Source organism: Mytilus edulis, chromosome 6 (genome assembly GCF_963676685.1).
Source record: "Mytilus edulis chromosome 6, xbMytEdul2.2, whole genome shotgun sequence".
Classification (NCBI taxonomy): Eukaryota; Metazoa; Mollusca; class Bivalvia; order Mytilida; family Mytilidae; genus Mytilus; species Mytilus edulis.
The window spans coordinates 22,064,860-22,088,651 of NC_092349.1; the positions used below are offsets into that span (position 1 = coordinate 22,064,860).

General features: G+C 31.7%; 2 protein-coding genes across 3 annotated transcripts in view; one reads left to right on the forward strand and one right to left on the reverse strand.

Moving 5' to 3' along the window:
- Positions 1–1,463: 1,463 nt before the first annotated feature.
- Positions 1,464–21,794, reverse strand: LOC139527354 (uncharacterized). 2 transcript variants are annotated; one of them, XM_071322741.1, is made up of 13 exons: positions 21,413–21,794; positions 19,413–19,584; positions 17,709–17,831; positions 14,996–15,175; positions 13,845–13,907; positions 12,936–13,070; positions 12,323–12,382; positions 11,477–11,552; positions 10,685–10,742; positions 10,132–10,319; positions 6,787–6,839; positions 5,373–5,598; positions 1,464–1,853 (listed from the first exon to the last, which is right to left on the reverse strand). In XM_071322741.1, exons 1-13 carry the CDS (start codon positions 21,673–21,675, stop codon positions 1,825–1,827), a joined length of 1,626 nt encoding a protein of 541 aa, XP_071178842.1. In that variant the 5' UTR covers positions 21,676–21,794; the 3' UTR covers positions 1,464–1,824. The 2 variants fall into 2 exon arrangements, with proteins under 2 accessions (XP_071178842.1, XP_071178844.1); XM_071322743.1 differs by having other exon boundaries at positions 21,558–21,686.
- Positions 21,795–22,008: 214 nt separating this feature from the next.
- The window catches only part of LOC139527355 (N-alpha-acetyltransferase 25, NatB auxiliary subunit-like), a 42,974-nt gene continuing 41,190 nt past the window's right edge, over positions 22,009–23,792 (forward strand). The window contains exon 1 of the mRNA XM_071322744.1: positions 22,009–22,090. Within this exon, the coding sequence (XP_071178845.1) occupies positions 22,036–22,090 (55 nt within the window). The 5' untranslated portion in view covers positions 22,009–22,035. The remainder of the gene's footprint in view (positions 22,091–23,792) is intronic.

A 23,792-nucleotide genomic window follows, 5' to 3' on the forward strand; every position in this document is an offset into this window, starting at 1 on the left:
ACCAACCTTCCTTTGATGGTCATAAACCTTGTGTTTAAATTTTATAGATTTCTATTTACTTATACTGATGTTATGGTGCGAAAACCAAGAAAAATGCTTATTTGGGTCCCTTTTTGGCCCCTAATTCCTAAACTGTTGGGACCTAAACTCCCAAAATCAATACCAACCTTCCTTTTGTAGTCATTAACATTGTGTTTAAATTTCATTGATTTCTATTTACTTAAACTAAAGTTATTGTGCAAAAACCAAGAATAATGCTTATTTGGGCCCTTTTTTGGCCCCTAATTCCTAAACTGTTGAAACCAAAACTCCCAAAATCAATCCCAACCGTTCTTTTGTGGTCATAAACCTTGTGTCAAAATTTCATAGATTTCTATTAACTTAAACTAAAGTTATAGTGCGAAAACCAAGAAAATGCTTATTTGGGTCCCTTTTTGGCCCCTAATTCCTAAACTGTTGGGACCTAAACTCCCAAAATCAATACCAACCTTCCTTTTGTGGTCATAAACCTTGTGTTAAAATTTCATAGATTTCCATTCACTTTTACTAAAGTTAGAGTGCGAAAACTAAAAGTATTCGGACGCAGGACGACGACGACGACGCTGACGCCAACGTGATAGCAATATACGACGAAAATTTTTTCAAATTTTGCGGTCGTATAAAAATGATACAGCAACAAACAACAACCACTTAATTACAGGCTCCTAAATTTGGACAGGAACATATAGAATGTGATTGTGTAAAACTAGTTTGAAGGCACCAACCTTCCCTAAACCTGGGATAGTGGTGAAACAGCACGTAAGAATCTTTCTAAAAAAGGATGGCATTAGGATATGTGAATCCCATTGAACTTTACACATCAACACCTATTTATGTATGTAAACGACAATAACTCTGCAAAAAAACATCAGACAGGATAAAATTCTAACTTGTCATGATAAAACAATGTAGTAATTATTAAATCAATATCTTCAATATAAAAAAGAAGATGTGGTATGATTGCCGATGAGACAACTCTCCATAAGAGACCAAAATGAAACATAAATTACCAACTATAGGTCACGGTCTTCAAAAATGAGAAAAGCCCATACCCCATAGTCAGCTATGAAAGGCCCCCAATTGACAATGTAAAACAATTCAAACGAGAAAACTAAGTAACTGCCTTATTTTTGTACAAAAAATGGTGGAAAAAAGTGTGGAAAACTTATTTCATTGAACTTTCTAAGTCCAAGGACCATAATCCTGCACAAAATCTTCAGACAGAAACAAAATTCTAACTTGATCTGTAACTTGTCATGATAAAACAATTTACCAAATATTAAATCAATATCTTCAAGCATGACATAAAAAAGTGTGGAAAACTGATTTGCGCGACTGGCGGATGCAATTGGAAAGACAGAGTGCAATCCTAAAGTCTCCTTAGCTTTGTCAGTAGGGAACTAATAATTAATAATAACACAGAATACTAAAAAATATCTAAATTTTGCAGATACATGTATAAACTAAAAACATAACATAATAAATATATATAAGTATAAATATCACAGTCCAAAATGAAATATATAATGACATGATTTTATCTCAGATCATTTGTATTTATAAGAGTATTATGAAGTCAGTTAAAAATTGTACACTTGCAATAAAAGTTTTTAGTAGTTGGAATAGTCACCAATGTATGTATATCATAATATTTAGGTGAATCATATAGTTTTCAATTTTCTGATTTTACCAAATCTGTACTGATTGCAACATATATCTGTAACCATAGAGGGAAAAAGGTGTGTTCCATTATTTTCTTGTTTCAACTACTATCTTAATCTACTGTCAGCTTGTATTCTGTGGAACGTTAATACCTAGAAAAATAAACATTCATATTATTCTTACTACTTAATAACACATAGATTTGGTCGAATAACAGTTTTAATGATCATGAACTTGCTATAATAGGACTTGTCTTGCTAGTTTAATATGTGCTTGCTTCTTTCAAAATACCCTATTAAAAAAAATCTCTATCATCTCATGTTAGGTTTGTAGGGCAAAGCCTCATTTTCTCTCGTTTGTCATCTTCTCATCATGCAACTCACTATTACTTCTGTGAGACCTTGTTATTTCAGATTACAAGTAGTCTAGGCTATTAATTGAGTTATCCCCCCTTCAATTCAATGTTTTTCATACAACATTTTCATTTTAGTCTTTGCATAATTAACAAGAACAGCAGCGACCTATCATAATGATTAGTACAAGGTACTATTTACCCCATAGACAAACTTGGGTACTGGAATAATTCACATTATACAATTGATTAACAAACTCCAGTTTATTAATAAAATTGTACGAACATTAATATTGCCATGTCCTTCAAACTCAGCTGACATTAAATGATTTGGTCTGTTTTTGTCATTTTTTTTAATGCCTTAATGCTTTACTTGTTTGGTTTCCAAATTATTTCCCCTTAACCACTAAAGATGGTTGAAGGTTGTTCTAGAAACATGTTTTGTATGCAATTATTTTTTTATGTCGAAACCTGATGCTAATCTTTTTAGCTCACCTGGCCCGAAGGGCCAAGTGAGCTTTTCTCACCACTTGGCGTCCGTCGTCCGTCGTCGTAGTCCGTCGTCGGTCGTCGTCGTCGTTAACAATTTACATTTTGAACTTCTTCAAGATGGCCGCCAGCGGGGGACTTAGTTTAACATAGGACCCTATGGGAAATGCATACAAATGACTTCTTTTAGAGAACCACTGAATGGAATGAAATCAAACATAGCATGAATGTTCCTTATGGAGTGCTGACCAAGTGTTGTTACTTTGTAGCCGATCCATCATCCAAGATGGCCGCCAGCGGGGGACTTAGTTTAACATAGGACCCTATGGGAAATGCATACAAATGACTTCTTCTAGAGAACCACTAAATGGAATGAAACCAAACATAGCATGAATGTTCCTTATGGAGTGCTGACCAAGTGTTGTTACTTTGTAGCCAATCCATCATCCAAGATGGCCGCCATCGGGGGGCTTAGTTTAACATAGGACCCTATGGGAAATGCATACAAATGACTTCTTTTAGAGAACCACTGAATGGAATGAAATCAAACATAGCATGAATGTTCCTTATGGAGTGCTGACCAAGTGTTGTTACTTTGTAGCCGATCCATCATCCAAGATGGCCGCCAGCGGGGGACTTAGTTTAACATAGGACCCTATGGGAAATGCATACAAATGACTTCTTTTAGAGAACAACTGAATGGAATGAAACCAAACATTGCATGAATGTTCCTTATGCCGTGCTGACCATGTGTTGTTACTTTGTAGCCCATCCATCATCTAAGATGGCCGCCAGCATGGGACTTAGTTTAACATAGGACCCTATGGGAAATGCATACAAATGACTTCTTTTAGAGAACCATTGAATGGAATGAAATCAAACATGGCATGAATGTTCCTAATGTGGTGCTGACCAAGTGTTGTTACTTTGTAGCCGATCCATTATCCAAGATGGCCGCCAGCAGGGACTTAGTTTAACATAGGACCCTATTGGAAATGCATACAAATGACTTCTTTTAGAGAACCACTGAATGGAATAAAACTAAACATTGCATGAATGTTCCTTATGAGGTGCTGACCAAGTGTTGTTACTTTGTAGCAGATCCATCATCCAAGATGGCCGCCAGCAGGGGACTTAGTTTAACATAGGACCCTATGGGAAATGCATACAAATGACTTCTTTTAGAGAACCACTGAATGGAATAAAACCAAACATGGCATGAATGTTCCTTATGAGGTGCTGACCAAGTGTTGTTACTTTGTAGCCGATCCGCCATCCAAGATGGCCGCCAGTGGGGGACTTTTGAATGAAATTAAACATGTTCCTTTCCTTATCAATGAGGTTGTGTTGTCACTTTTAGCCAAATTTTATATTTTTTCATATGATTTCAAAAACCCAAGTAGAATCAGGTGAGCGATACAGGCTCTTGAGAGCCTCTAGTTTAGGATATCTAATGTTGTTTTTTTTTCATTGAAAATAAATGAAAAGAGAGATTACTCTTTATAATGGTAATGGTACATTTACATACATGTCAAGTGACATGATATTCGTGTGTAATACATGCTTTTTCAACGGTTTACACGCGAGGATTTTGTCACATGGCGTGTACACTCTTTTCACCACTTTACACGCAATTACACGCTTTTTCGTTCTTTTCATTTTTTGGTCGTTAGTGATATCCCTATTCTCAGTTTTTTTTCCTTATTCAGCGATAAATACCGAAAAATTCGAAATAATTGTTTGGCTGCCTTATTGTTTATTTTTCTTTATGGACAAACAGTAAAAAGTAAGTAGTTTGTGATTAGTTTTAACGATTTTGTGACTTTCTTTCAAATTCACTTTATAGGGGAAATGTGCACAGAAAGAGGTCACTTACAGGGCCTGTACCGCCGTCTAAAGTGCCAATTGTTAAGCCAAAATTATGTGTACGGCAAGATTCAAGATTTATAAATTATATTTTGGAGTTCGAGTTTAAATGATCGAGTGACAATTAACGCATAATTTGTGCATTTTATGTTGCAATGATAAAAAAAAAACCAACACATGTGAGAGGAGAAATACAATGTAGCTATTTGAATAAGCATTTAAGTTAACATGTTTATCTAATGGAAATCAAATTTATAAAACATTTTTCTTTTTCAATTTCAGTTTCAAATCTAGCCAACACAGCAACAGATTTCTACAGGCCATGGGGATAAAAATATCACAGAACTGTTGGATCAGCTCTCATAGTACCAGCTTTCTTCTGATGAACTACCCAGTTTTAACCAGGCAATAGCAATGGTAGTAATGGCAGAGATAATAGATGACATTTTACATTGCCAAAAAAAACAACATTATGACATTCTTTCAAATCTTGATGAAGCTAATTCAGTCAAATATCAATTCCTACTGTGGGAGAGCCTTTTCAATTATAAAGAAATTGACACTGAATTCTGTTCAGAACTTGACTATGTTACATTTTTATTGTGTGCTGTTATCAAATAAATGTAACTAAACTTGAAACTGGCAGTTGTTTTGAATATGTGCCTAGTGGTGGTGCTTTAAAAGCAACATAACAGACCACTGTTTAATACAATAAAAGTTCATAGTAGAATATATATTGTTTTTTTATATTCACAAATTTGTATGAAATTATGAACATTACCACATTCATATTAACAAGTCCGCATCTACGTCACGCGTTTTCACACGCTTTTTGACATATCTTGTCATGTCATGACATGATTTCCCATTGTCGGAGGTTGACATGTATGTACATTTAACCAAATTTTTCATGGAAAACTATGACCATCAATTGTATGTTAAACAATTATCAAAAGTAACATACCTATTGAATCGCCCCCTTTTGATTGATCTGTTGGAGTGTATTTTCCTGCTTTAATCATCTTGACCATGTGGTTGTAATAAAAGTTCAAAGGGTCATGTAAGTTGAGAAAGGTTAACTTTGGATTGTTTCCTTGTTTTGATTTGATCATAATTTCCATCTGTATACCACTAGAAGCTACAAATTTTGCTGTTTTTTCAATCACTAAATGTTGCTCCTCTGTATCTGGCTATAAAAAAAAAAAAATATGGTATTAATCATATCGAACAAAAGTAGAAATTATTATGAATTATATATACCAATCATAAGATTTATTATGAGTTTGAAGAATTGTACAGAATAATTGTAGTATTCATTGAGGAATATACTTTGTGGTTACTAATTAACAGAACAGATAAAAAAGAACAAATTATGAATTCCCATTCATGCATATGTACCCCATTCAAAGGTACATGTTTCTGGCAATTATGATAAACACCACTGTCACACCAGTGCCTTGTGAGGTCAAAATTTATTTTAAAATTTAGTCAAATTATTGTCCAGTGAATATTGAATGTAATTTGAACTGCTCTATTATAATACTGTGGATTCATTGCTATTCAATTAATATTGCTAAGTCACATATTTAAAAGAATTCTTCATTACTCATAGGCTTAGCAACTACAATTTGCTTCATTCCACTCAAACTGGTACATACCCAAGAAAACAAGCATTCTGTGAGTATTGCATGGCAATACATAGTCCCCTACCAGTTGGTTAAAAATTCATTGTAATGGTGAAAAAAATCTAACTTAACTTGTCATGGTGTAAACTACATAAAATAACAAACAAACCTACCAGTATATTCTTCAAACAATTTACTAAAGAAAAGGAAAAAAATCCAAAATGTCATTTATCTTAATACAATATGTCTTTTACAAAATCTTTAAAAAAAAATTCCCTTTGTAGTAATTAATAAGTTTTTCTTCAAAAAATTAGTTCTAGGGAAAGGGCTTTAACTGAATAAGTAAAAAAGCTAAAATCATGAAATCGAACTTGACCCTAAACTTGTTATGATAAAACAATACACCAAATGTCAAATTAATATCTTCCAGCATGAAGAAAAAAGTCTGGAAAACTGATTTGCCGGACTGACTGATGGACAATGGATTTGTTATGGAGCAAAAATTTAACCGCTAGGGGGGTATTGCATTTGTCAGAATCAGAAGAATAAAAAATCATGCCAAGGACGAACAATTTTATTTAGCTTTTCAATTTAATTCAAAATTTAACACTAAAATTAAGGTATGGGGAAAATCTGCATTTAAAATTTTTTTATCCTCAAATTTGGTAATCAACATTTTTTTTTTTCAGGAACAAATATCTCTTTGAAGTTAAATGGTTGTTACCTAAGTTATCAACTATGAAGTGAACTTACCACATCCATACCGTGTGGAATGTGTAGATCTTCTGGTACTGTAAATCTTCCTCCTAAAATAACACAGAAAACATTAACATATTACAAATATATAACAAACGAAATATCAAAACAAATTTTGCAGTAGCCGCCTACATTAAGACTTTTGATTTTTCTACACCTTAATTATTTTTTATTCCCCATGCTCAATTGAATGATCAAGTTCACCATCTCATTTAAAAGAGATTTTGCTATAAAATAGGAAATCTTAGATACAAATTTTTTTATTTTGAGTTATAATAACTCTTTATTTTGTTAAGAACCACACTGACTGTTTCAGAATATACATTAATGATATTTTCAAAATTCTAGACTTTTTGATGGACAATATATTTGAGATGTTTGGAGGATTGATATTTCAACTGAGCATTCAAACAGGTACTTATTGTGCATCCCTACTGCCGAAATTTGTGTTTGTAATCATATGAAGCAGCATTCATTCAGAACTTTATAAAAATAAGAAAAAAACACCCTACAAAATTCTTTAGTTTTACATGCAGGTATATCAATGATGTCCTATCACTAGCCCATATTTCAATCAGCACTAGTACCTCATATATCCATTAGAATTTGAAATTAAGGATACTACTGATACTAGAATGACTGCCCCATACCTTGATCTTTACCTCAATATTGACACAAATGGAGGACTGCACACTAAAATCTATGACAAAGGGATGATTTCATCTCTCACATTATCAATTTCCCATTTCTCAGCAGTAACATAGTACCCTCTGCCTCATTGTATATTATTTACGTATATCTCAATTGATATTTTATTCTTGTGCATATGTTCACACTTTATTGACTTCTTTTACAGGAGTGTGCTCCTTACACAAATACTGCTCTAACAGAGTTTTGAGCAGGAAAGATGAAAAATGATACTCCGTAAATTTTGTGTTTTGTCTATATGACTTTTTGTGTTTCTTTTATGCATGTATATGACATGGGTCTGTACTTATGCATCCTGTTATTGTGCTATTGTAAAACATTTTTGTATTCTTGTCTTTCATTTTTGCTAAATGTGCTTTGTCTATATGCCTTTTTATGTTTCTTTAATAGATACATATGACAGTGCTCTGCAGTTATATTTCCATCATTGTTTTATTGTGCTTTGGTAAATTTGTGTATTCTTGTCTTTAATTTTTGCTAACATGCTTGGTCTATATATTCTATATTTTTGGTACATTTCACACTTGTCTTTAAATATATATTTGTCCATATTGTCCAGTTACATGTATGTTAAAGTTAAGATAATAAATCAGTTATTTCATTTATATGTTAAAAGCTACTGTATGCTTTGGAATTTTTTTGTTCAAAGACAGTTTTGATTTATGAGAAAATTTGACATGGTTAGATAATACAAATAATAACACCATTACAATATTAATCCCATTTTAATATTCTTGTCATGGTAAGAAAATACATAAAATAGCACAATTACAAACTTAATCCAAAATTTATATTCTTGTATGTGTTTTTTGACAATAAAACAAATCTATTTTATTTTTAGAAATTTACCTGTGATAATACCAATATCACCAAAAACATCACTTTTTGTTGTGTTGATACATTTGTGTTATGCACAGTTTATGCTTCATTTGTGGTGTCCATTGTTAATCTGTGGTTTACATGTCAGTCAGGGGCGTTACTTAAACAAGTTATTTTTTTTAATTACTTATATAAGTAATTTTTTATTTTAAAAATAATAAAATTACTTAATAGAGTTATTTTAATTTTTAATAGAAACATAGACTAAATGTAGTTTTCATGATTTTAAACAACATTTTATATCATAAAATAAAGAATTTATCAGATTTGAAATGGGTATAGAGATTAAGGGTTACTTTGAAAATAATGACAAAAATATTACTTGAATAAGTTATTTTAAACATTTTTGAAAAAAATAGCAATTACACTTATCTAAGGCACATATGTAATTGATTTAGGTTACAAATTATAAATAACTTCAGGTCTAAATTAATTCACAAGTATCTATCTATTTAAATCAGTCTACCTTCAAGATTTTAGAGGAAAATGATAATTTAATAGTCCCAAGAGACCAATCTTTGACCCAGAAGCGTCGGTATGAAAGATAAGTGCGTCGGAAAGTTAATCAGTATTTCTGAACAATTAGTTTTTATATATCAAAGGAAAAAAATAACCAGATAACTGTGAAAATTTTTTAAAGCTAGTAAAATCTGTATTCTTGGACACCTATAAAAATAATATTCAGAAAAATAACTTATATAAGTTATATTTAAATTAGCCTCGTTTTCAACATTACTTGTATAGGTAATTTTAATTGTTACTTGTTTAAGTAATGCCCCTGACTGCATGTTGTTATGTACTCTTTTATTATTTTTTTATGTATTTTTCTGTCCTTGGTGTCTTGTGTTTATTTGTACTGTATTTCTGTCACTTAATGTTGTCATTTTATTGGTATTTTTAACATTACTATGTAAGTAGGAGGTTTGATTAGCTATAAACCAGGTTCAACCCATATTTAAATTTCCTGTACCAAGTCAGGTATATGGCAATATTTATCATATAGTCTGTTTCTATGTATGTTGGCATTTGTTTTTGTTGCAATTTAGTGTTCATGTTTTACTGTTGTTTTCCTCTTACAGTTATTATGTTTTCCTCTGATTTGGTTTGTTACTGGAATTTGTAATTTGCTAAATTAATTGATTTATGACTATTGAACAGTGGTTAACTAACAATTTGACTACCGGAATTGCAAATTCAGAAATTATTCAATGTTTTTATTACATTGTATAACAAAAAACTCGCATTTTTAAACTTTTTATATGAATTATATAGAATTTTTCTCAATATAGCAAAAATTAACATGGCATTTTAGTGTAAAATGACAAAATCACAATAATAAATTCAATGACAGTTTGAATGTACACTTTACTTAAAGTTTGAATATTTTTCACTGACAGTTGGACAACACTTAACTAACAGTCTGACTACTATTCACTGACAGTTTGAATGTACAATTTACTAACGGTAATGAGTCTTTTGTAGACAAAGGCAAGTCTGGCACAAATACAAACTTTCAATCCTGGTATCTATGATGAGTTTTTCAACCATTTTCCCCGAAAAAGTATGAATGTATATTTTTCTAACCGTTTGACTACATTTCAATGATAGTTTGAATGTTCAATTTACTAACATCTTGACTACTTTTTAATGACGGTTTTACTGCACACTTTACTGACAGTTTGACTAGTCTTCATTGACAGTTTGAATGTACAATTTACTTATATTTTGACCTCTTTTCACTGACTATTTGACTACCTTTGCCACTTCCACTAGTATCTTCTCTCCCTTGCTGTTCAGTAGTGCCCACACTCCTAACACATTGTTCTGCTCCTGAGTCAGGTACACCACCATCCTGTGAATTACTTTCATTATGTTCCTTAGTTCTTGGTGCATTACATTTACTGCAACGTTTTCTAATGGGAAAGTTCATATTTCCACAACCACTAATAAAAAATAAAAATTGAAATGTTAAAATTGTTTTTTTTCTAGATTTTTAGCCATACTCAAATCCTTCCTTATTACTCAAATTTCAAAGGACTTAGTGTTATTTCATGGAGTATACACAACAATGAAAATAATGCTTTGCCATTGGCTGATTAAACTTTATTTTGGAAGATGTTACAAGCTTATGATAAATGCTTAAACCTTTTATTTTCTTTATCCCAAATACTATTGATTATAAAATAGTGAAATTAATGACTTTTAAAAATGTTAATAAAATCTCTATTTATAGAAATCTTTCTGATCTTTTTAAGATTTCTACAATGCATTTTTTTTTTCATTTAAATTGACTATTATGTGTACCAACCTAACTTGACATTTCCAGTGGTCTGGTTTTGAAGTACCACTCCCTTGACTATCTTGACCTTCACACAGAACAAAAAAGCAAATTGTAAACATATCATTTCAAGTTGATTAAGAAAAAACACCCTTGAAAATAAAGCTGTTACTGAAAGACATAGATATTCTGCTTAAAGATCAAATAATTATGGAACTTGACTAACGGCATACATTTTACACTCATTGAATATCTAAAATAATTAATCTATTAACAATCTTACTGTACTCAAGTTCGTTTTATTGTCTACTCTAGCATTATTATTAAGATTCAAACAAACCCTTTGTTCAGTGGTTGTTGTTTGTTGATGTGGTTCATAAGTGTTTCTTATTTTTAATTTTTTTTTAAAATAGATAAGACCTTTGGTTTTCCTGTTTTAATTGTTTTACACTGGTCATTTTGAGACTCTTTATAGCTTGCTGCTCCCTTGTTGAAGGTCACACTTTGACCTTTAATGGTTTACTTTTCACAAACTGTGACTTGATATGAAGAGTTGTCTCATTGGCACTCATACCATATACTTCTTATATCTATCCATTGGCATTTCCCTTTATATTATACATAAAATTGAGAATGGAAATGGGGAATGTGTCAAAGAGACAACAACCCGATCATAGAAAAAACAACAGCTGCAGAAGGTCACCAACAGGTCTTCAATGTAGTGAGAAATTCCCGCAACCGGAGGCGTCTGGCTCTAATAAGATAATCTATATAAGTGTTGGCATGCAGAAGTGTTTGACTTTGATCATGTTGATTACATACCTTTAACTTTAGATTTTGAAAATTCAACTGTGATCTCTTTGCCTTCTACATGTCCACCATGTAAATGTTCCTTAGCCTGAAATAAATAGTCTTTATTACAGCTCAAACAACTTTTCTATTAACAAATTATCTTGCTAACGGATAATACTACTGTAAATTTAGAAATTATTGCATGCATTTATTATTGTGGTTTTGTCATTTTAGACTAAAATGTGACTTTAATTCTTGCAGTATTGAGAAAAATTGTGTTTGATATATAAAAGAAATTTCAAAATGCAAGTTAAAATTATTGCATTACATGTAGTATAACCCTGTCAATTTTTTACAATTATAAAATAATTGCAATAATTTCAGAAATTACAGTATTCTTATATATGCTTCCATAAAAAGACATCTAGAACTCAATACCATGCTGTTGACATCTAAATTGTGGGTCTCATTGGGGTCTAAGGGTGACCCGAGATTGCCAATTTTTGGTAAGCGCGAAATGCGAAAGTCAAATTATTGTGCTGGGAAATTGGATTGAAGTCTAGCGGGACACAGGAAATTACAAAAAAATGAGAATTACTTATGTACCGGTACATAGTTTAAGCAGGAATGGGGAAACTGACAAAACAGTAAGCAGGATCAAGGACCAAAACCCCCCCAATGGGACCCCTAAATTGTCCATTCATCTAAATTAAGTTATTTCCCTTTAAACAAATTGATTACAATTATTCACAATGCTCTGGTAAGAACCTTGAAAGGATTTCACACTTTGATACAAAAGTTGTAGACTGCTGAGTTGTCGTGCATTAAGTCAAATGATATGGGGTGTTTTCTACATGTCTTAACATATGGAATTACCTTAACAGCATCTTCTAGAGTTTTATATTCCACAAATGCATATCCTCTTGACTTCCCAGTCTAAAAAGAATCAAATATATCATAATTAAACTGAAGAGAATTTTGCAGGTGGTTGGGGTCATTTCCACCAATGGGAATGACTTTGTATTTTCTCCACCAATAGGAATGACTTTGTATTTTCTCCACCAATGGGAAATACTTTGTATTTTCTCCACCAATTGGAATGATTTTGTATTTTCTTCACAAATGAGAATGATTTTGTATATTTTCTCCACTAATGGGAATGATTTTGTATTTTCTCCACCAATGGGAAATAATTTGTATTTTCTCCACCAATAGGAAAGATTTTGTATTTTCTCCGCTAATGGGAATGACTTTCTATTTTCTCCACCAATGGGAATTATTTTGTATTTTCTCTATTCTTTGCAAATTGATGAGATGAGAAGAAGATCAGCAAATTAAGCAGTGTTCCTGACTTTGTTCTTTATGTTTTTTTTTATTTGTGTATAGCAATAATTTTGTTTTTACCGTACCAACTAATACAAATATTTCTTCAAGAATTAAATCTGAAAAGAAAATATAAAAATTTGCCACAATTGATATAAAAATATACCTTTTTATCACGAACTATGTGTACTCTCTCGATTGTTCCATACTTTCCAAACATCTCTTGTAAGTGTTCAGTCTCAACTTCAAAACCAAGGCCCAGAACACAAAGTATATTGGATGGAGCTGGCATTGGCTTGGTCTAAAAGTATACACATGTATAACATAAAGCTTAATTATATAATCATGGCTATTGAAATAAATCTTTATACAGGGCGGATCCAGCCATTTTAAAAAGGGGGGGGGGTCCAACTATATGTCCCCATTCAAATGCATTGATCGTCCAAAAAAGCCCCAGAACCCTCCCCCTGGATCCGACACTGTTATATAATTCAAATAATACATTTGGCTTCTTATATACATCTCTTGTATCTTATTTTGTACAGTTCACTGCCAATACTTTTGGCATAATGAGAAATTTAATGCTCAATTAATATGAAAATATTACAGGACTATAAATAACACACTCATTCTTTGCACACTCATCCAAGAATTATTTGAAATACTTTCCATAAATATTTTTTTAAATCTGCCTCAGAATATGTTGGACTAATAAAAATCAGTGTATCCCTGATTATGCACTTAATTTGCCACTGGATGTAAAATGGTTATTCATCAACAGAATTATACCTGTTCTGTTTGATTAAAAAAACATAAGAAACACAATGGCTTGGAGGCTTTTATCAAATATTTTGATGTACTATGAATTCAGAAATTATTGCCGTGTTTATATTATTGCGAAAAATGTCACAGGGTTATAACTACAATAATTCAAACTCGCATGTTGAAAATTTTATATGAATTAAACAGGATTTTTCTCAATAAGCAAAATTTTAAATTGGATTTTAGTCTGAAATTGCAAAATCACAATAATAAATGCATACAATAACTTCTGACTTTACAGTATGATGTTTACCTGTGCAGCTTCTTCAGCTTTCTTTACAATACTATGAATACCAAAGTTTCTGGATTGCCCTTCCTACAAACACAAAATGTTTATAATTGTAAACACAAGTTAAATTGTAACAAATAGAAAGAAAGATACTCAATGGATTCATTTATTTTTCGTGAGTACTTGAATTAGTAAATTTAAATTAAAATTTTTATGATTTTTTTTTTGGTTTGACAAAAGTCTGCATTCTTCGTCAATATACATGATATTTATAAACTTGTTTTTAATTCATTGAGAATTTAAATCTGTGGTGACCATTAATCGTTGAATCCATCAATCCAGAAAATTAATTATTTTGATATTATTGTGATTGTGGGGGAAAAGTCATAATTTTAAAAATTTCGAGACTCCTGTAAAAGTCCCCTCTTTACATTAGCTTGTAGATGTAAACTAAACTGCATTGTTCTTTGTACATACTCAAAGTATAGGTTCCGATATTGAGTACATGCCTTTGAGTAAGCAACCCATTTCAAACTGACTTTGCTTTAAATATATAAAAAGAAATGCTTGCTTTTCTGAATTAAAAATTGTATATTTATTTTTCAGTGGAGACTGCCATTCTTAAATTGTAAAAATCCAAATAATTCTGACAATAAATTGGGAATGTGCCCATGCCCCAGCTTGCATATCACTTTAAAAAGGAATATTACTCAAGAAAGGTAAAAGTGGCACTACTCAAATTTGTACTTTATGTGAGTTTTGTGGTAATAAGCATTGTGTATACGTATCATAACAGTGAGTTGAGGTAAACTTAACTTAAAGAACATAAACGAAAATTTCAGCAATTGTTCCAACTTTTTTTCACAAGTTTCATAACTTTTGGTTGAGGCAAACTTGAGAAAAAGATTCAGCAGTTTTTTTCTTTCTGTAAAGATCCATAACTCTAGATTAATAAAAGTCACCAAAATTGAACTTGATCTGTGTTTTTTGAGGTAATCAGCATTGTGTATAAGTTTCATTACATTTGTTTGAGAAAAACTAAAGAAAAATAGAAAAAAAAGTTCAGCATTTTTTTCAAATGTAAAGGGCCTAACTCTAGTATAGGATGTACAGGCGGACAAGGATAAAACTTACTGCCCCCTCCGCTACGGTGGGGGCATAATAAATATGCATACTTCAAAAACATCCAGATCTATCCTGCTACAAGTATTACAATCTAGCACGTTGTAAACTCTTTCCTTTGGTGTCATTAAATCTTTCTGTCCTTCTCTATCCAAAACTTTCTTCTGAGACTTGACAAAGTCAGTAATATCAGTTATACTCTGTATCCACTCTGTACCATAGGTCTTTAATATCTACAAAAGACAAATACACAGTTATTTAACAGTGCATTTCATAGTGGAACATGACAGGCCACATGTGGATCAGAATCTGCTTACCCTTCCAGAGCACCTAACAACACCCCCAGTTTTAGGTGGGATGAGTTTTTCTAGACCTTTATTTTTCTATGTTGTGTTTTGTGTACTATTGTTTGTCTGTTTATCTTTTTCTATTGTAGCTATGGCGTTATCAGTTTTATATTTTTTATCTATGAGTTTGAATGAGTTAGAGAAAAATTGTTTATGGCATATTTTTTATCCTAAAACTTTAGAAGTTTAGGGATTGTAATAAAAATATTTATACATGTTTTAAGTTTTTGAGAAAATTAAGGGGAGATTATTCAAACCTTATAAGAAAATATGAATATAAAAAATTTACCCATATAAGTATATTATTATTTGCTTCTTCTTGTAATAACCAGATGCTCCGCAGGGCGTAGCTTTATACGACCGCAGAGGTTGAACCCTGAACGGTTGGGGCAAGTATGGACACAACATTCAAGCTGGATTCAGCTCTAAATTTGGATTGTGATTAAATAGTTGACACAGCATAGGTTTCTGACACAGAATGAATGTGTTCTAATGAACTTAAAATTTTTGTTTTCTCTTAGAGCAATTCACTATGCTGTTGAATATTAATCCTCTCAAAAAAATGTTTGAAGAAATTTTCTTTTTTATTTATGAAATTTCAAATGAGAAAAATTGAACCCAATTTTTTTAATCACATCCCCCTTTCCCTTATTCCAAAACTAATCTCAATTAAAATTTCTAATGGAGTTTGCAACAATAACTACTCATTTAAATATATCATAAAATATTAAGATGTAAAAAAACTGCTTGTTATCACTGAATGGTAAAGATTATTTTAATTTATCAGTTGGTAGTAAAAAGTGAATATACATTGTATATTGTATATAACAAAGATTTAAGTTGATTCTGGACAAAGAAAGATAACTCCAATTAAAAAAAAATCTTGCTATTGCACAATATTTTGCAATTAGATATTTCTTACTTACTATTCTGGACAAAGAAAGATAACTCTAATTAAAAAAAAATTTGCTATTTCACAATATTGTGCAATTAGATATTTCTTGCCATTGCTTAATACTGTGCAATTGAAAAGACTTGCTATTGCACAATACTTAATATAATAATTTTAGATCCTGATTTGGACCAACTTGAAAACTGGGCCCATAATAAAAAAATCTAAGTACATTTTTGGATTTAGCATATCAAAGAACCCCAAGATTTCAATTTTTGTTAAAATCAGACTAAGTTTAATTTTGGACCCTTTGGACTTTAGTGTAGACCAATTTGAAAACAGGACCAAAAATGAAGAATCTACATACACAGTTAGATTTGGTATATCAAAGAACCCCATTTATTCAATTTTTGATGAAATCAAACAAAGTTTAATTTTGGACCCCGATTTGGACCAACTTGAAAACTGGGCCAATAATCAAGAATCTAAGTACATTTTTAGATTCAGCATATCAAAGAACCTAACTGATTCATTTTTTGTCAAAATCAAACTAAGTTTAATTTTGGACCCTTTGGACCTTAATGTAGACCAATTTGAAAACGGGACCAAAAGTTAAGAATCTACATACACAGTCATGACAGTTAGATTCGGCATATCAAAGAACCCCAATTATTCAATTTTGATGAAATCAAACAAAGTTTAATTTTGGACCCTTTGGGCCCCTTATTATGTTGGGACCACAACTCCCAAAATCAATACCAACCTTCCTTTTATGGTCATAAACCTTGTGTTTAAATTTCATAGATTTCTATTTACTTATACTAACGTTATGGTGCGAAAACCAAGAAAAATGCTTATTTGGGTCCCTTTTTGGCCCTTAATTCCTAAACTGTTTGGACCTAAACTCCCAAAATCAATACCAACCTTCCTTTTGTAGTCATTAACATTGTGTTTAAATTTCATTGATTTCTATTTACTTAATCTAAAGTTATTGTGCGAAAACCAAGAATAATGCTTATTTGGGCCCTTTTTTGGCCCCTAATTCCTAAACTGTTGAAACCAAAACTCCCAAAATCAATCCCAACCTTTCTTTTGTGGTCATAAAGCTTGTGTCAAAATTTCATAGATTTCTATTAACTTAAACTAAAGTTATAGTGCGAAAACCAAGAAAATGCTTATTTGGGCCCTTTTTGGCCCCTAATTCCTAAAATATTGGGACCAAAACTCCCAAAATCAATACCAACCTTCCTTTTGTGGTCATAAACCTTGTGTTAAAATTTCATAGATTTCCATTCACTTTTACTAAAGTTAGAGTGCGAAAACTAAAAGTATTCGGACGACGACGACGACAACGACGACGACGAAGACGACGACGCCAACGTGATAGCAATATACGACGAAAAAATTTTCAAATTTTGCGGTCGTATAAAAACATTTTATACAAATAGTACCCCTGACTGATTAAAACAAGGAATGTCAACATGGCCAAATACATCACAATAACACCTTTGACATGATCATGCTTACCTCCCCTTTTAATCCAAGTTGTATGGCTTTTCTTGGAAGTTTATCATATGTAGGAGAATGATCAGGATCCCATTGTAGTCGTACACTTATCTCGTCGGTTTGTAATTTCTGTTCTCTTTGAAACTATAAAGACAAAAATAAAATATATATACCGATACCGGTACTGCAAATTTTCTTCAATGCCTAGAATTGATTAATTTGGGATGTTGGTATAATTGAAGATTTTTTTTCCTGAACATACTTAATTTTCTACCATCATGACCTTCAAAGCAACAATTTATGTATACATCATTACCTTCAAAGCAACAATATGTGTATACATCATGACCTTCAAAGCAACAAAATATGTATACATCATGACCTTCAAAGCAACAATATGTGTATACATCATAACCTTCAAAGCAACAATATGTGTATACATCATGACCTTCAAAGCAACAAAATGTGTATACATCATGACCTTCAAAGCAACAATATGTGTATACATCATAACCTTCAAAGCAACAATATGTGTATACATCATGACCTTCAAAGCAACAATATGTGTATACATCATGACCTTCAAAGCAACAAAATGTGTATACATCATATACATGCAGTAGCAATATGTTGAATTGTTATAGTGAAGTACACTGTGGATTCTTCCTTATTTTTGAGTGATCTCTCAAAATTTTCAGTTTTTATGTAGCAATACATTGCATTTTGAATAGTCCATGCTTCTCCAATCTGACTTTGTAGGTTTGAACATATCATCATTATGATCATCTGAAATAGTTCAATATCTCTGATATTTATAGATTATCGTTGATCATCTCAACGAGACTGATTTTCTCCCTTGAGCTGGTACAGCGAAAGTGAGAAAAGCAATCCAGTTGAGATGACCAATGATAATCTGTTTATCGCTATTTTACCTATGACGCATCAATTTCATGTCAATTTTGTTAGCAACGCCACATGGCCACCTAAGTTTCCATCTCAAGCGAGAAGCATGATATGAAAATTATCACAAAAAAAAGATCAAAAGAAAAATGAACAAAATAGCGATAAAATAGTATACTGTGGATTCATCAATATTCAGTGGATAGTAACCAATCTTTGTGGATTTCATAGGACATGCAATAACTAAATGCCTACATCTGAACCCTAAATTCAATGAAGTATAAATTTTTCTAAAGGTTAAACATGCAGACTTGTGTAAGACCACAAAATTTAGTATCCCAGAAATACAATTTTCCGTAATCAACACCTCAATATAATATATATAATCAATGAATCTACAGTATATGATTCCAGAGGCTTCATTATCTTTCATGTTGACTGGTACTTTCCACGTTTCTAGGTGGTATTTTTCAATTTATTCCATGAGTATCTTATATAAAAATTCCTACATTTAGGCGGTACTTGTCAATAGCATAGGAGGGTAAAAGTACCGGGTACTGCCTCCTAATGAATGGCCTGTATGAATGACAGTTGCTTAATTATTGCTTTCCTACATCCATTTGAAGGTTGACCTGATCTGTTGTAGATGTCTATTGGATCTTTTGTTAAATTTTGGGTTGCTGTCTCACTGAAATATATACATGTATATACAACATTACATTGACCTATAATGATTTACTTTCATAAATTGTGACTTGGATGGAGAGTTGTCGCATTGGCATTCATACCACATCTTTTAATATCTATTGACTTATTTTAGCATACTTTTACTGTAAAGGCATTGGCCAATATTTTCTCAAATCCATGACGACTAATTCTAACTGCTAAAACTCTTTGTTGGTTGTTCTTGCTTGCCCATCCACAACGATACATCATCCACAGAAAATTAGTTTTTATCCATGACATTCTTTCATAACTGAATTGTTCCCCACCAAATCTACAAACAATTAAATGACATGCATGACATGATCGTGATTATTATTTAATTGTATGGCTGTGTATTTAAACAGTTTCTTAGAAGGCAATCATTTGTCTATTGGAAGGACCAGATGTCAGATGTTATTGTAACTCTATTGGCACAGTAACGAACACAGGGATATACATGATTCACAATAATGTACAACCATTCTTTCAATGATTATACCTCTAAATGATATTTCTAGAAGATAATTTTCAATCTTAAGCTAATAATTGAGTGGCAGGGTTTGCAAAAACTTTTTTCCCCTCCCTGGTGGTCCTTGAAGAAAATATGCTGGTCCTCACTATTATTTCTAATGCAAAATACTAAAATTGTGTCCGTCCTTTGTAAAATTTTGGTGGTCAAATCCTTAGGACCATCACTTTTCACAAACTCTAGAGTGGTATCTGATTTCCTCAATTAAGTAAACTAGATTGTATGACGTCATTCATGTAAGCCTAAGTCATTGTTCTTGCTTGTGAAAATATCAATCAGTGTATCTCCATGTAACCATTTTCAGTTGATATTGTAGCTCAGCCTTCACTGCCAGAAAAACTTGATCTGGTTTGAAGATGAAGAACACCAATAAATGTAATGTTCCTTAAAATTCATAAATTGTTGGGATTAATAAGAATACATGTATCTGTGTATGTTTATGTAGAAATGGTAAAATTAGTAAAATAGAACAAATGTTGATCACTTAAAACATTTGTAAAACAATGTAAAATAATAATATCCACAGAAAAATTCTGAGAAAAAATTCTATAGTAATGTCAAACTCAGACATGTCAAACTTTTTTCACCTCAATGTAGACTAATTTAAAAATGGGGCCCAATATCCAAAATAGTAATACATGTACAAGGTAAAAAAAACAAACAATTAAATATCTTAAATTAATCCCTTGAATTGGTTAAAAGATTTGTATTTATTTTCAATTGAAGATTTCTTGCTAAAGTGTACATGTGTATAAGGCAATACTGTGCAATTGAATATTTCTTGCTATTGCTCAATACTGTGCAGTTGTGCAAAACTGTGCTGTTTCAGAATTGATGATTTCTTACTATTGAGCAATGCTCATGATACTGAGCAATTGAAGATTTCTTGCTATTGCCTAACACTGTGCTATTGATATGGAACCTTGTGGTTCAATTTCAGAGAGATCTACATACACTCACACAAAAGTGATTGTCCAGAAACTACAAACATGCTTGTTTTGGTCCAATTTTTGGTCCCTAATTCCCCAACGGTTATTACTATAACACTGTATAAATACATGTATATCCCAACCTTTTTTATGTGGTATTGAACCTTCTGGTAAAACTTCATAGAGATCCATTCACTTTAAAAACTAAAGTTATTGTCCTGAAACCATTATGCATGTTATATGTTTCGAACGAAAAAAATTTGGGTTGTATTAAAAAGTTCAGCTTCTAGGTGGACTATGAAATCCTATTTACTATCAACACCACAGGCCCAACAGACCAACATGGCTTGAAAAATGTTTTGGGCCTGTTAGAATCAATCTAAAATGTTTGTAAAAATTCAGCTTAAAAATGTAATCTTGAATATAAAAAAGAAGATGTGGTATGATTGCCAATGAGACAAGTCTCCACATGGAGAAATTAACAACTACATGTACATGATGAATAAGGTCACTTTATGGCCTTCAACAATCCTTCACTTAATTTGTGAAAGTGTTACTGCTACAGGCAAGGATATTTCACAAGAATTTACAATCATTCATTACCACTTAAGGCTTCTTTTTCTCATTTTACATAAAATTTACTGATCTTGAAATTTGTTTACCTTTGATTTTGTACTGCATATTTAGCAATAGCTGTATTAAATGCTTGATACACAATAACACTGCGATCATCATACTGTGCTAGGATATGCTTTCCTTCTCTAGGCCATGAATCCCTCTGAAGGATATATTTTGCAATGTCTATACCTTTTGGTACTAAACACTGAGAATAGTTTATGCTGCAGGCCATATCAGATTTTTCAATTTCTGTGTCCTCCGTCTGCTTTTCAAGTGTCATGTCACCGACTCCCTGTGAACTATCCATTGTGAATTAAATCTGTTGAGTTAGTTGTTTTTCCAGAATATATGTTGTTGAAATGACTAATGTCATTGCACAACATTTTTGCTCAACATCAATTTCAAAGTGAAAGTGAAACCGGAAGCGCCGATCAACAACTAGAATAGAGCAATCCACTAAAAAAATAGATCTAAAGTAGTCGTCAAAATATAATCATAAACACTCTTTTTAGGTCGTTATTTCTAACTTCTTATAGTAAAAACAAAATTAATTGCACATGTTTTTACAGATAAAGTAAAAGAATACAATTCACAACATTTACCATTTAGAATAATCCGCAAACAGAAACTCACGAGATCTACTTGTTAGAACGAGATTTGCCTGAAAATGGCTTCTCGTAGCCATGTGGATGTGAACGAAAGGCGACTCAGACCTATTTATGGTCCGTTTATATATTTTATATGCATAAATCGTACTCTTATGAATATACAGACATAGAGAACAATATGAATATAACAAATCCAACCGATTTTTAACATTTCTGTGCAGTAATAACCGTTTTCAGAACACATTTCTGGTTGATAATTTTTGTAAAAATCATAGAAAATGAGATGCCGCCAATGAAAGTATTTATAATCTTATGTGGTTTAGACTTGACATGACAGACATCTTGACCTCTTTAATCTTCAAACATATTTTTTAGGATTTGAATCACATTCCTTCAATGATTGTAGGTAATCATGATAATCATAGACTAGAAAATAATTTTGTATTTCCCAAATTTCACTATAAAATTACAGACCAGAGCTCATATCTAAATTAAAGGCTTACAATCATATACAATTGATTTATATAATTGGTTATTACAACAATATTCATCACAGTGTACATGTTAATATACTCATCAACTGAAAATAAACTCACAGAGCCATGGTCAAAAAAGATAATCAATAGTACACAAGACACAACATAGAAATAATAAAGACTATCAATACAAACCCCACAAAAAACTGGGGGTGATCTCAGGTGCTCCGGTTGGGTAAGCAAATCCTGCTCCACATGTTGCACCCATCGTGTTGCTTATGTTATTACAAATCCGGTAAATAGTCTAATTGGGTAGGTCACATTGGTGAAAAGGGAAGGGGATTGTAGTTACGACATAAGGAACATATTTCATATCACTTGTCAAAGTGATTGATACTGTACAGTACACAATGAATAAATTAATTAGACATTGGATTCATTTATTTTTGTGGATCGAGGAAAACTTGTTCATGAATACTTGATTTCCTGGTTTTGCTAAAATATGCTGCTGCATACAAGCCTATGGAAAATAAGGTTTTTCGTTGAACATTTAATTAGGTGACGGTTCACCTGTTCCCATGAAATCCACGAAAATTGGTATCCAACCAATAATAATGAATCCGTAATACATCTACAAAGTTGTCAAAAACACCAAAACTATACATGCTATAGAATGATAGAATAGGAAACATTGAATAAATACAAAAAAAGATTGATAGTGAGGATAACATATCCTTCATCAGTTTATGATGTAAAATGGAATCTTTTTAATGTATGCTGAATTTCATTAGAAATCTTGAATTAATTCAAATTATAAACTGAACATTACAATTCTAAAAATTAGAAATTCACAGAAATTAAGTAATTTTATAATAGACAATGTTGCATATATATGAATATATCTGGATTTAAACAACACATCTATGTGCTGTGGTCTGCACTGCAAAAAAAAATAATTATAAATTTTTGTGCTTTACTACAACTGACACCAATTTTGAGTCAATTTGATAAATGATTTCTCCAAACAACAACTTATGATCCATGATGTGTTAATTACAGAATAATATTGCAGAAAAAAATTTTGCTCATGAGAATTCTAGATAATAGAATATGGTTTTCTTAATATGATTTTTTGCCCTGCTTTGATGGGTTCATTAAAAGACCTAATTTTACCCTATGAAAGCTTAGTAGTAGAAAAATCTTTATTTACTCAAATTTGTCAGGGATCTCCATGACCTGTTTCTGGTTTCTATTCAGACTCGAAAGATGCATGTTGCAAAGCATCAATTTGCCAGATAAAGTCATTAAAAACCTTTTCATTTGTCAACATTTGCTTTACA

Coding starts and splice junctions, on each gene's coding strand:
- LOC139527354 (XM_071322741.1), bottom strand. CDS start 21,675: ATGGATAGTTCACAGGGAGTCGGTGACATGACACTTGAAAAGCAGACG. Junction 19,585..21,412: donor TATGCAGTACAAAATCAAAG/GTAAACAAATTT, acceptor AATTGTTTGTAG/ATTTGGTGGGGAACAATTCA. Junction 6,840..10,131: donor TACTAGTGGAAGTGGCAAAG/GTAGTCAAATAG, acceptor GTGTTATTTTAG/GAGGAAGATTTACAGTACCA.